The sequence below is a fragment of the Canis lupus genome, chromosome 11 (assembly GCF_011100685.1).
Source record: "Canis lupus familiaris isolate Mischka breed German Shepherd chromosome 11, alternate assembly UU_Cfam_GSD_1.0, whole genome shotgun sequence".
Taxonomy (NCBI): Eukaryota; Metazoa; Chordata; class Mammalia; order Carnivora; family Canidae; genus Canis; species Canis lupus.
In genome coordinates, this window is record NC_049232.1 from 21,807,686 (window position 1) to 21,821,692 (window position 14,007).

Consider the following 14,007-nt stretch of genomic DNA (forward strand, 5'->3'; position numbering starts at 1 on the left):
TCCTTGAGGGGAGCTTTCCAGTGTCATTCTGAGGGTAACAGTTGCACCTCAGGGTTGGTGAGCAGTCAGGACTGAATTGGGATGCTTGTAGCGGTCCTGCTAGGCTTCATGGAAGAGGCCAGCAAGCCAAGGGAGGGAAAGAGAGGGAGAAGCCTTTTATTAGCTGACCTTTTATCCAGGTCCTCCTTTGGATTCTGAAGTCTCATGAGACTTTCAGGCTTTAGCCAGGGGCGAACTGGCTCACTGACTGTAATCCAGACTTGGGACTAATGGTCTGGACTATTACAATGCCTTTGTTTTCAATAAGACTGTGTAACACACCTAAAGCCCAAAAGTGAGCAAGGAGAGAGGTGGGACTCTACTGCCTGCCAATTGGTCATGATCAAAACTGGGTATCAAATCACTGTACTCAACCAGAACACACCAGCCAGCTATGTCATCCACTCCTCATCCACTCAAGCCGGGGCAAGTAGGTAAAATATAGTTTTCCAGTGACTGCAAAATGGCAGCAGTACCCAGAAGAGTCCATTTCTGTGGGGCCAGAAGTAGAAAGACAGAGATGTCCCTCTTACCTTTTTTGAGGCCCAGGGGCTGTAAGAGAGAACTAGCAAGCTCCACCGTATGTGACGGAGGGCAGAATGGTGAAGGAAACTGCAACTCTTTGCCCAGATTGCAGCCTTGATTCAAAAAAGACCTACTACTCCAGGCACTGTCAAATTTGGATGGCTCCCTTCTAAACTCCCTGCCTCTGCAGCCATTAAAGAAGTTACCTCAAAAGAAGCTAGGAGTTTATTAATCTGTTTTATGGAAGAGAGTCAGCCAGTTTACATTATACCAAGACAGATTATGGAGGCAACTAAGAGATCCAGAAAACATCTGCTAAACAAAATCAGAATTAATGGTAAACAGAATGCAATTCTTGATAGCTGAAGTTCACCCAGATGCAGAGGACTATAAAGGGGCTATTAGAGGCAGCTCCAATTAGGGACTAATTCCAAGGGTTTTCAGAAAGGGAGGCTCTAGTCACACGGTGGGTACTGGCAGGTGATGTTTATTTAGGAGATATCCATTGCTAAGGAGTCACAGCCACCCAGGCTGTGTGACTATCCCTCCCCTCTCTCTTTTTCTGGGAAGACAGCAGCAGCCCTGCTCTCAGGTCTCCCTCACAGTCCTGCTAGAAGCCAGGCCAGGCTGCTCTAGACTAGAAGGTATGAGTGAGCCATCCCTGGGAGGGTGGATAATACAATATGACATTGGTTCCCACCCCAAAACTCACAGCCTCTAATCATAACACAATCGCAGACATCTGGAATAGTTTCTAGCTCACCCCATGTTCCTGAGAGATGGCTGACAAGGGCTGAATTATCCCGGCCACTTGCTCAGCTCACTCAAGTGTCCTCTCCTGGCTGTAATTCAATGTGATGGACTCAGTTAGAGAAAAGTACTGGTTTGAGCAGATGAGTTCTGGCAGTCACAATCAGCACCAGCCCTCGGAGTGTCTTGGAGAGGTGAGGTTGGCCCCTTTGGCTGAAGCCTTAAAAGTTGAAATTAAATTGTAGGTATCTACAGGGAAGTGTAAAAACACACGCAATGGGAAGCAGATGAAGATGCAGCCACCTCTCCTTCCCTATGCAGCTAGCAAAGGTGGGTCCCAGGGCACAAGGTCAATACAGGACTTGCCTTGTCAGCTGGGATAGGCATGTGCCCTTCCCAGAAGACAGCCTACCAGTCCCGCAGTCCTGCCACACTTACTGATACTATATATTTCCCTCCAGGTTCTCCTGAGAGCCCTGCCCCATATCTAACTTGGAATCAAAGAACCCCTGGAGAGTTTTCTTCCAAGAGTCCTTCTCAGCTCTCTGGCCTTGGCAGTGGGCATGAATGTACAGAAAACTGTACAGGAGAGAGGATCAGCACAAGAAAGAAACACTGGTTCAGGGGGAGTCCTTGTTCCCACAAATTAGAATGGAAAGGAAGGAAGGAGTCTCATGTGTGAGGTCCTCTCTGCTCTCCTCCTATCATGGGTTGCTGAGGGTCACAGGAGGGAAAGAATGTAAATGCTCTCTGAAAACTCGAGAACTGAGGAGTCATCATCATTATTACTAGGTCACCATTCTGTCCATGCAAAGCCCTTGGAAGTTACTGGTGCCGAGTCCTAGGCTCATCCTGGGCATTGAGGAAGCCTTCCCTCTGCCTGAACTCTCTAGAGCAGGATTTGCAAAGGACATTGCATGGAACACCAGCCCTGAGATGATCAAATACAACAAAAGTAAGACACCATGGGAAACTAAGTTTGGGAAATGCTCCCTTTTGAGAGTCATATTTAGCATCTTATAAGTCTAAGAGGTTCTGCAGTGAAAAAAAAATCTCAACAACTAGCTCAATATTGAGTCCAGCACTCAAGAGTATTATTTTCCTAGGGCTGCCACAACAAAGTTCTACAAACTGGGTGGTTTACAACAAGAGAAATTTATTTTCTCATAGTTCTTAAGGCCAGAGGTCAGAAATCTAGGGGTTGGCAGAGCCATGCTCCCTCTGAAGGCTTAGAGAATTCTTCCTTGCTTCTTTCTAGCTTCTGGTGGTTGCCAGGCATCCTGGCATTCCCTGGTCCATAGACTCATCACTCCCATCTCTACTCCATCATTACATGGTGCTCTCCCATGTTTTCTTCTTCTGATATTACTTATTGGATTAAGTCCCCTCCTAAAAACCTGGATAATCTCATCTTAACTTGATTGTACATCTGCCAAGACACTATTTCCAAATAAGGTCACATCCACAGGTTCTGAGTTAGGATGTCAACATATCTTTTGAGGGGGACACATGAAGCTTATCTGAAGATGGAGCACTTTGATCAATTAGGAATATCCAATGGATATCCACAGAACACTCCATAAAAAGTGCCTTTCTAGAGTCAAGGCACTCAGTGTTTCACTTGTATATCACTGGAACAGAATCAGAGTGAAAAGATCAAGCTACACAATTTAGCAGTGTGTAGCTTGCACTTAATTCAGAAAACAATTGTTGAGCAACTAGAATCTTGGACTAAGGCCATGAAGAATCTGGAATGAATAAGGTGAGGCTCTCTGTTCTTAGGAAATGACCTGATAGGATCCCTTAACTCCAAGAAAAGGTAGGGTAAGCTAAACAATTTAAGAAAAAGTTGGAAGGTATGAGGGAGAGGTGGCATTCAACAAAGATGAGGGACTAAGAGCACTTGGGGTGCACATATAGTATGATTAAAGCTAGAGGCCAGAGAATGGGCCACAGTCTAGGAATCATGACAAGGCTGGAAATCAGGCAGGGAGAAGGTCTAAGACACAGAGTACATTCAAGTTTCACTAAAGATCCTCAACACCCCCAGGACTTATCCTCGACTCCATTCACACTGCTCATCTTCTTCCCTCTCACTTCTTACTTCACAGACTTAGTCAACAGTTTCCAAAGATCATGTAGCATGGACTTGAGGTTGGTCACCCACTTGTACCACTGAACCTGGGATGGAGAAGGAACTCCTCAGTCAGATGTATGATTAAAACAAAAAAATAGGAAGACATCTTGGATCGTGTGACCCAGAGTCTACCTTCCCCAGACCTCTCCAACATGCCCCTGGCTTGCTGTATTGGGCAGAACAATTCAGTGTCACTTACTTGCTCCTCTTTCATTTCCAACTATGAAACAACCTTAAGTGTTTATTATGAGACAATAATGTCTTATTTTTGTCTGTAGGAATAATAATTTATTGAAATATTCAGAGCATTTCTATAATTTTTCTACTTCTATACTCTTCTGGAAAAGACTAACAATCCCACCATTCAAGCAAGTGAATTCTCATGCCTGAAAATACTTGGAAACAACCTGTAAGGTCCTTCCACAACCCTCCCCCTCCCTGGGCGCCCCAGCCGCCACCAGGTTATAAGCATTGGCATCAAGGCCTAAGCTATTTCAGGAACTCTCAAACACTCAACTTTGACAGAAACAATCAAGAAAGACATCAGTTCACAATGGGGGGAAAAAGTTTATGTGATGTCAGGACGAATTTGTCAGTACAATCAAACCATATGCTCCCAGTCAGCCAGTTGTGAGAGCTGCTACTGCCAAAGAGAAGGAGGTTATGGATGAGGAGAGCACAACTCAACCACCCCTCTGCTCATCCTTCAACAATGTCAATCTTCCTGTGGATTTGGAGCCTGGGGTTCAATCAAGCCCTTCAATGCCTCTGAGCAAAAATATACATGGTTCTCTCATGTCCTAGCCTTACTATTTAGAGACATTTTTAACACAAGGCAGGTGACATTCCAGAGCAGTTAGGTTTATGTGTGATTCTATAGCACAAATTAATTCCTAACATCCATACTCTGGGCTACTGACATGAATTAAATAACATTCAGAACCAAGTTTCATGCTGATTTCTCTGCTTAAGGCTAGTTCTTTCCAAAATTTACATGGTCATCAATAAGAAACATGTCCTTTTGGATCCACCCATGTCCATGCAATTTCATTTGTTTTTGATACCGAAACAACGCAGTCCACCCTACAGATGCAGTTCAGAGGACACTGAGCCCAAAACCAGAGCCAATGGCAAATGGGAATGGAAGCCACAAAGTTCATCCTAGAGCCACATTACCCAGATCCTTTGAATCCAGGGTTCCAGCCCCATGGGTAGCAGCAAACAACCAGTTAGGTTAATTTACCAATACAGATTATAGAAGGTTTAGGTCTCCAAGCTCTAGAAACATACTGATAACATGGCCATTCTAGGTCTTTCATTATGGTGCTTAAAATAAGAACTAATTAGGAGCCAGCCAAGGATACATTACATTTAGGAGTCAGAATGCAATTTGCTCACACCTTTTAGATTGCCACTCTTTTGGAGACAGTGCTATGGAGAAGTTTGTCGTTAAGGCTAAAACCAAAGGCCAGACCCTAGAGCAAGAATTCAGTTTGATTTCTGACTTCCTCCTCCTATCCCTGCAATAAAGAGATGACTGGCAAAGATTACACAAACCGTAGAAAAGACATCTTATTAGACAGTAGGTATTGCTGAAAGTGAGTAAGGGCAACTTCAATTTTCACTAAAAGATTTCAGAAATTACCACCCATACATACTTACCTCAGAGACTAGAAAACAAATGTGCCAGGAGAATTGGCGAGGAAAATGAACATAATGGAATTGTTTCAAAGGGGAAATTAATTGGTTACTTCTCTTTCAGCTTAACTAAAGCTGTAAAAATCTAATCACAAATATTTTTCACAGTGGGATATTCTCCCAGTTACTGAAATACTTCAAATCATAAACCATTTTTTATTGTTGATATTGTTTTTGCCAGGTGAAACCAAATAATTACTTCAAACTCCACTCAAAAATGAAGCTTCTCTCAAGACTGCAAACATGATTGTGAATAAGACAGTTCCCCAGATCCCACATCTGATATTTAGAAGTCGAAGACATAGTTCTCTCAAGAAATTCTGGCTTTCAGTTCTTACAGTCCTTAGAGGCCAGTGCCAGGCAGCACCCAGAAAAGGCCACATGAAATTTCAAAGAACAGGCTGACCACAGTATGAAGTTCATCCTAGCTTCAACAAACTACTTCCAAAATGTCAACACTGAGAATGAAATGGGTATGAATGAATTTTCCCTACCTTCTCTTCTTGTGACTTCAAAGCTTCTGGACTCCTGCAAGAAAAGAAAGACTTATGTTTTTGAAGAATAATTCATATGTATAGATACTTGCAAATATCTCACCTCTGCTAGCCATTAATTCACAAAAAGAAGAACAAGTTCATAAGAACATGGCATTCAGCAACATTGGGTCTACTAAACTCTCAACATACACACTTGTAAAAGGAAACAACTTGTTGCTTTGGGGCCTTAATCAAAAAATATATTAATTATTCAAATTATTTTTTAAGAGAGGGAGGGGAGCGGGCTAGAGGGAGAGGGAGAAAGAGAATCTTCAGCAGGTCCGTGCCTAGTGGGGAGCCAGTCTTGGGATTCCATCTCACAAGCCTGAGATCATGACCTGAGCTGAAATCAAGTTGGATGCTCAACCAAATGAGACACCCAGGTGCCCCAATCATTCAGTTTTTAATGAACAGAGACAACTCTCATGGTCTTTCTTATGTGGAATCTGGACTGGTACCAAGCATCAAGGAAGACCCTGTCCCAGACTGATACTACATCTTCCAACTAGACTGTAGGTTCTATAGGGCCTGGGGCAAACAGAAGCAGACAGAAGCTAGAATTATCTGATCTGAAGTAGGCTGTGATTTGTGGTTTCATAATGAATACCATCATTGCTCCTGAGTGGGTCAGTGGCATGATCTAGTTGACTGTGCTCAACTTAGTAGTCTCCAAAGGGTTGAATCTTACAGACAATTTGGACAGGCAGTCCATGACACTGGACTCAATTAAGTCCATGCCTTGGGTATTTTTTTTTTATTCAATTTCATCTTCCCACTATGCATACAGCAGTAAGCAAAGTGTTTGAGAGGAGGTTACATAAGCCAAACAGAATTCCTGCACTGAAAACATTCATAGCTGGAAAAAAAAGAGAGAGAGAGAGAGAAAAAAAAACATTCATAGTTGAACAGGAGGCTACAGAACAAACACAAATTACTGAGAAGTAAAGGGGTGGTTTTACCTTGAAAAATACCAGTATATTCATGTTCAGGCAGATACATAAAGAAAAGGGTTTTTTAAAAGAACCTTTGAAATAGCACTGCAGAATGGGCAGGCTTTCAGACAGAGGTAAGGGAGGGAGGGTACAGCAGAGAGAGAGAAAGGCTTAAGAAAAGGCAAGGTAATGGGAGAGTACAGGGTATGCTCAGGAAGCAGAAAAGGTCCGGTGAGAAGTAATACAGGGGAAAGCCTGGAAACATATACTGTGGTTTCACAATGAATAAAAAGTACCTACAAGTCATCATAAATAACTGGTTTAGGGTAAAAAGTCTAATATTGAGAGTAAGTTGAAAATCCATGCTAGTAACCAAAGAAGAGAAAATAAAATATCTAACTTGGGCCAACTTCTTGCCATTATGACCAAGAAGACCATTTAGCACCAGCACTTTTTTTTTTTAGCAAATGGCATTTTCTTTCACACCTTAGCATTCTTGTCTAGCATCCTTTGGGGTCAAAAAGCAGAGGCAATAGGAGGGATGAAACGGAGGAGGCACTTGAACATTTATCTCCCACCCCCTAAACCCCCACAACTTATATTCTATGACTACCATCTCTGTAATGAGTCAAAGGCCTAAGTGGAAACCAATGGAACCAGTGGCCCAACAACACAGCACAGTTAACCAAATTAGCTTCTATAATGATGGTTCTTGAGGAGGTACTCACTAGGTCAGGGTTCAGAAGAGGGACCATGGAGAGTGGTGTTAGAAGAGGTACATAAGCTGTAAGGCACATCATGCAAAAAGCTAACCCAGCCCTTCCCACACTGCTCCTCAGCTCTCTGTGCAGGGCCCAGCACCACACCCCTGGAAATAACAAGTATTTTCAGAAGAGGGGAAACTCATGAGCAACTTGTATATATCAAGAAGAAGACTTTACGGATGTTTTATTGCAATTGTACAAAACATAAATTCAGGGAAAGCTGACATCTGCATAATGTTGTATCTTCTTATCTAACAACATGGTATTTTTAATCATTTGCTCAAGTAGACTTTTATTTCTTTCAAGAGTATTTTATAATTTTCCTGTGTGTCTCCTGAATATTTCTGTTTTGTATATATTTTGTTATCATAAATAGAATTTCTCTTTCACTTTATCTTGTAATTGCTTTTTGTGTGTATGATTACAATTGATTTTTATATATGGATTTTTAACCAGCCACTTGACTAAACTTCCTATTGTTTGTCATAGTTATTCCATGGAGTCCTCTGGGGTTTCCTTTTATATATTTATGTAATCTTTAAATAGCTATGATTTTTCTCTCTTTCAATTCTTAGGTCTCTCGTCTTTCTCTTGTCTTATTGCTTTAGCTAATTCTTCAATCTAATATTAAGTGTTGTGGAAACTTGGCACATCCACGGGAATTCTGGTCTTATTTTTGACTTCAGGAAGAAAACCTTTAGTGTTTTAGTGTTTAGTGTTTTCCTATTAAGGGAAACAAAATGTTGGCTTTTGGCCCAAGGTAGGTTAATCATATTAATGAAATCCATGCACATTTTACTGAGTCTTTGAAATAAATGGATGTTCTAGCTTGTCCTTTTACTTGTTTATTTATTGACTATTTCCCTCCACTGGAATGTGAGTTGGGATGGCGCCAGGATCTTTTTCATTCTTGTATCCTCAGTGCTATCTGACAGAGATATTACTATATCAGTAATACAATAGAGCAGACATTCAATGCATATTTGTTGACTAAAAAATAAAATATGTGTTGAATTTTATCAAAAACTGTTTCTGAATTTGGGGAGATTATCATGATTCTTTTTCTCCTAGCTCTAGTAGAATTCATGGTATTCACCTATCTTTGTATTTCTGGAATAAGTATTTCTTAATCATGATACACTTTTTAAAAAATATTGATGGATTCTGTTTGTTAGAATTTTAAATATGTTTTTGCATTAATATTAATAAATGAGATTGCTTTATTATTTTTAGGTGCAATTTTTTTCTCAGATTTAGGAATTAAAATGATACCAGCTTCCTATAATCAATTCAGAAGTTTCCCTTTTATTATGCTATGAAATAGTTTAAATAAGTGGAATTAACTGATCTTTAAAGGTCTCTTCAACTTCATTTCTCACATATTGATTAAAAGGTGAGGAAATAAAAGGTCAAAAAGGTTAAGCTTGTCCAAGTTCTCACTTAGAGGTTAGTGGCCAGCTGGGATTTAAATTTCAAAGCTTATGCACATAACAAAGCTTATGCACATCTCCACTTAATTCATAGAGGTAGTGTGAAATTAGATGAGAGATACTTCTACTTCAGGCTATGAAAGAAGAACAAGCATTAGACCAATCCTGCTAAAAGCAACTATAAAAGTTGGATTTTAGATAAGTTTTTGAAGGTGTGTCAGAGAAACAAATGCAGCCAGAACTTAAAGAGCCAATATTCAGAGAACAGAAAGGTCCACTGAGGTGCTAATCTTCCCCTTGGGGCATTGGTCCTTTTGCATAGAAGCCAAAAAAAAAAAAAAAAAAAAGAGAGCTGAAAGAAATTTCACTGAGTTGGGAAGATACCAGAGTCAGGGCTACCAAAGCATCTAGAACTTAAGGGTATGAAATCTTAGAAAAGGGAACCAGAAATAAGTGAGCCCAATAATCTGTACTCAGCTGCCTCTTGAATTATATGATTATGTCTGAGCTGCACATATAAAGTGCAAGAGGATGAGAAATAAGAAAAAAAAATCAGCCTCAAATGAGCTGAAAAACTAAGCATAGATTTTGGTACTTATCATGGTGCTAGGGGAATAAAAATTAGGCTTTCCAAGAAAAAGTGGCCCTGGTAAATGCATCTGACTTTTAATTGGTATCATATACTCTCTAAGAATTTCTATTCTTAGCAGATCAAGATGATTTACCAGTATTCTATGTCTAACAAAGAAAAAGTAAATCCTCTCTGGAAGACAAAATTATTCACAGATTTATAAGCTTTCAAACATAATGTCCAACACTCAATCCACAATTACTAGGTATGGCAGAAAATGAGATCAAATGACTAAAATTCAATAAAAAAATACAGGACAGTGAGACCCACACTTTAATCAGATCTTAGAATTATCAAACACAAGTTCTAGAATAACGATGACTCATTTGTTCAGGAAAATAAAAGTTGCTGAGTTTCAACATAAAATTGCAATCCATTAAAAAGGAATCAAGTGAAATTTCTAGAACTTAAACAACAAAGAATTCAACAGATGGACTTGAAAGAAGATTAAACACAAAGTGAAGAATAGTAATATGGGAACTAGATCAGCAGAAAAACAGACTAAAGATCTGAAAGGAGAAAATAAAAAGTGAAAAATAAAGAGTATAAGAGACATTAGAGGAAACAGGGAAAACATCCAACAAGCATGTAATTTAAGTTTCAAAGTGAAAGGAGGGAGAAAATAAGGCAAAATAAGTATTTGAAGAGATGTTGATTGAGGATTTCTCTGAAATTAATGAAAAACATTAAGCAAAAGATTTAGCAATCTCTACAAACCACAAGAAAGACAATACACAAAGAAAACTAATGCTTGGTAGTCATAGAGAAATAGTCTAATATTCAATGACAAAAAGAAAATCTCAAAACTAGGCACTGGGTGGGTGGTGGGGATGGAGAGGACTTATCATCCACAAAGGAGCAACAATAAGACCACAGATGACTTTGCAGAAGAAAATAATCAAACTGATAACAGAAATGAAAATAATGGAATGATACCTTCACAATTCCAAAAACTAGAATTCTATCTCCGGTGAAAATATGGGTATACACAGGGCAAAATAAAGATATACCTAGATAAACAAAAACTGAAAAAATATACTGCCAGCAGATCACCACTAAGAGCAACATAAGGGAACACTTTGGACAAAAAGAAATTTTTTTCAAATGAATGCATACTTATGCAAGAAGGAATAAAGAGCATTGGTATGGGTTAAAAATGGATAAATCTATTTCTGGCTGCTTAGCACAACAATAATGCTCTTTAAGGTAATATATTTTGTAGAAAATGCATGACAATATGATCACAAAAGGTTAGGAAGTCAAACATAACTGAAATATCAGAATGGCTTTTTACTGTTCAAAAAGTGGTAAAATTAGTGCTATGAGACCAAAGGAGTTGGATAACAAAAAAATCTGATCCAAAGGAAGACAAGAAAGGGTAGGAAAAAACAGAATAAAGAATATAGATAATAACATGCTAGATTTAATTCCATTTAAATAAAAGTAGACTAACAATTCAACTAAAATACAAAGATTGACATAATACATAAACTAAAACCCAACAATATGCTGCTTACAAGAAACATACCATAAATAAAAGGATACAAAAATGCCGAATGTAAAAAGATAGAAAAGATAAACATTATTAATTCCAACCAGGAGAAAGCTGGTGTTGATAAGAGACTCCAAAAGCAAGAATTATTATTAGTGACAAAAAGGGATGGTTCATAATAATAGACAATTTAACAGGAATATATATAGCAATTCTAAACTTGTAGAAGACCAATAGCATAGCTTAAACATCAAAAAGTCAAAACTAAAAGTAGAAATGGAAAAATCTACAGAAATGGTCCAAGAATTGAGGAAACATCTGTCACTAAGTGACAGACTAAGTAGAAGAAATAAATCAGCAAGGATCTACAAAATTTGAACCTCGCCATTAACAAACTTGACCTACATCTATCTCTGAAATAAAGAGAGGAAAGAAGGACGGAAAAAAGGAAAGGAAAGGAAGAAAGAAAATGTACACAGAATTTGAAATGGAGCAGGAAACCACACATACCCAGTTTCTGGGTTGGTGACAAAGACATACATCAAACACTCACCAACAACTGCACATTCACCTCAACTGTCTGTTCAACATTTATAAAAACTGATCATATGCTGAGCCATCAAGAAGTACCGGCAAGTTTCAAATTACTAAAATCATAGAGTACAAATAGAGTTTTGTGACTATAGTGAAATTAAATTGGAAGTCAATAATAGGAGGAGATGGAGAAAAATCTCCAAATATCTGACCCATTGATTTAGAAGTATATCACATAATTTCCAAAAGAAAGTCACAAAAGAAGTAAGGTATTTTGGAATGAGGGACAATTGAATTATTGCATCTAAAAAACCGTGGGATGTGGATAAAGCAGGACTTCTAGGGAAATATAACCTGAAAAGCATATGTTAGAAAACAATAAAGGCTAGAAATCGATGACCTAAGCCAACTGTCTCTGAAAGCTAGGAGAAGGACAATTTAAGCCCACAAAAAGTAGTAGGAAACAAATATGATAGGAGCAGAAATCAATGAAATAGGGGAAAACATATATCATAAAACTTTAAAGCCAAAAGTTGGTTCTTTGAAAAGATGAATAAACTTGATGGATCCCTAAGAAGCCTAAGGAAGGAAAGAAGGAAGGCAGGCAGGCAGATGAGAAAGGAGGGAGGGAAGGAGGGAGGAGAACAGGAAGCAAAGGAGGACACAGAATTTGAAAATGAGCAGCTAATCACACATACTCAGTTTCTGGGAGGATGACAAAGGTGTCAATAAAATACGATGGGGGAAAGGATGGCTTTTTCAACAGAGGGTGCTAAATCAATTGGATATCCATATGGAAAAAAAAATGAATCTCAACCTCCTGTCTTGCAACATACATAAAAGTCACTTCCAGGTGAACTGTAGATGTAAATGTGAAATGTAAAATAATTATGTCCCCAGAAGATACCTTAAGAGAGTATCTTCATGACTTCTAAAGCAAGTGAATATTTCCTAAATGGGATATATGAAAGGTAGCACCATAAAGGAAAAGAACAATAGGCTGGACTTTATTAAATGAAGACTTCTATTCATTAGAAGACGGGATTAAGACAGTGAAAAGCCAAGCCACCAGGGGAATGTGTTTACAATACATAGACCTGACAAAGCATTTGTGCAGCATATAGAAAATACTTGTGCAAATAAACAAAACAAATACAAGTCATATACTTGAAAAATGAGCAAAGCACTTGTAAAAGAACTTCACAAGTTAAGACCACAGTATGAAACTGTTATATACCACAGGAAAAAAATGTTTAAAAACAACAGTAACATCAAATGTTTACAAGGATAGGGAGCAACTATAATTTTGTACTCTTGAGGAACCAGCCCCAGCAAGACTCTCCTCACTGGTCTGAGTGTTTACCAGGCTCCCTGCTGTGGGCACTCTTTGTTATCTCAGGGGTTCCTTTTCGGCCTTTTTAATCCTTTAATACCTGTTTAACCAATTCCTTCTATTAATTTTTTTTAAACCAGTGTGAATTATTTATTCCCTGACTCAGTGGTTCCTCTCCTGGGTGACTCCCCAACAGAGGCTGGTCTGCATGAGCATCAGTGTACACAACTCAGCATGGCACCTAACAGACAAGAACAGGGACTCAGCCAGATGCCCCCCAAAAGAAGCACGTATAGATAAATGTTGGCACATCCATACAATGGAAAACTTCACAGCTATGACAAGCAACAGAGGCAGTAACTTAAATCAGTCTCACAGATGGGACTTTAACTTTCATGTGGAGTGAAGGAAAGCAGAAACAGAACAGTACAGTTTGTAGGATTTTATTTTTATAATGTGCAGAAACAAAGAAAAACCATCTCAGGTGAGAGGTTGGTGGTCACCTCTGAGAGGACAATGACTAAGGGGACACCAAGGAGGTTTCTGGGGTTCTGGGAATGTTCTTGGTTATGACACTGATGGAGGTCACATGGGTGTGTCCACCCTGTAAAGATCCATTGAGCTCTACACAGAAGATGCGTACTCTTTCCTGTCTGATATGCTTCCATTAAAATTAAAAGATGAAACAGAACAAAGTACCCAACTGTACAACTCAGAAGTCTGGTTTTTTTTAAAGATTTTATTTATTTATTCATTAGACAGAGAGAGAGAGATAGAGATAGAGAGAGAGAGAGGGGCAAAGACACAGGCAGAAGAAGAAGTAAGCTCCCTGTGGGGAGCTGGATGTGGGACTCAATCCCAGGACCCCAGGATCACGCCCTGAGCCAAAGGCAGATGCTCAACCAATGAGCCACCCAGGCATTCCAGGAGTCGGTTTAATGGACTAAATCACACTCCCTAATATAAGATGAGGAAGTTTCTACTGAGGGAAAGGCCGAAGTGTGCTCACCATAATGAGTGTTAAGTGGCCAAGTCAGGTCGACACCTAAGTCTCATGAATCCTAGCACCACACTCTGCTGCCTTAGAGCAAATGCTCCGCCAGTACTCGGGAGCTCTATGACAGGGATTGAAAGGTGAGACTCTGAAGTTGGAGGTATGTAGGCTGGATCTTGGCTTATTCTGGCCAGCCATGCCCCTACCACCTT

At 39.4% G+C, this 14,007-nt stretch overlaps 1 protein-coding gene across 4 annotated transcripts in view; it reads right to left on the bottom strand.

Moving 5' to 3' along the window:
* FSTL4 (follistatin like 4) overlaps window positions 1-14,007 on the bottom strand; it is a 393,315-nt gene that overhangs the window by 347,184 nt on the left and 32,124 nt on the right. For all 4 annotated transcript variants that reach the window (XM_038552156.1, XM_038552155.1, XM_038552153.1 and 1 more), the window contains one exon: window positions 5,644-5,677. In XM_038552156.1, the coding sequence (XP_038408084.1) occupies window positions 5,644-5,677 (34 nt within the window). The remainder of the gene's footprint in view (window positions 1-5,643; window positions 5,678-14,007) is intronic.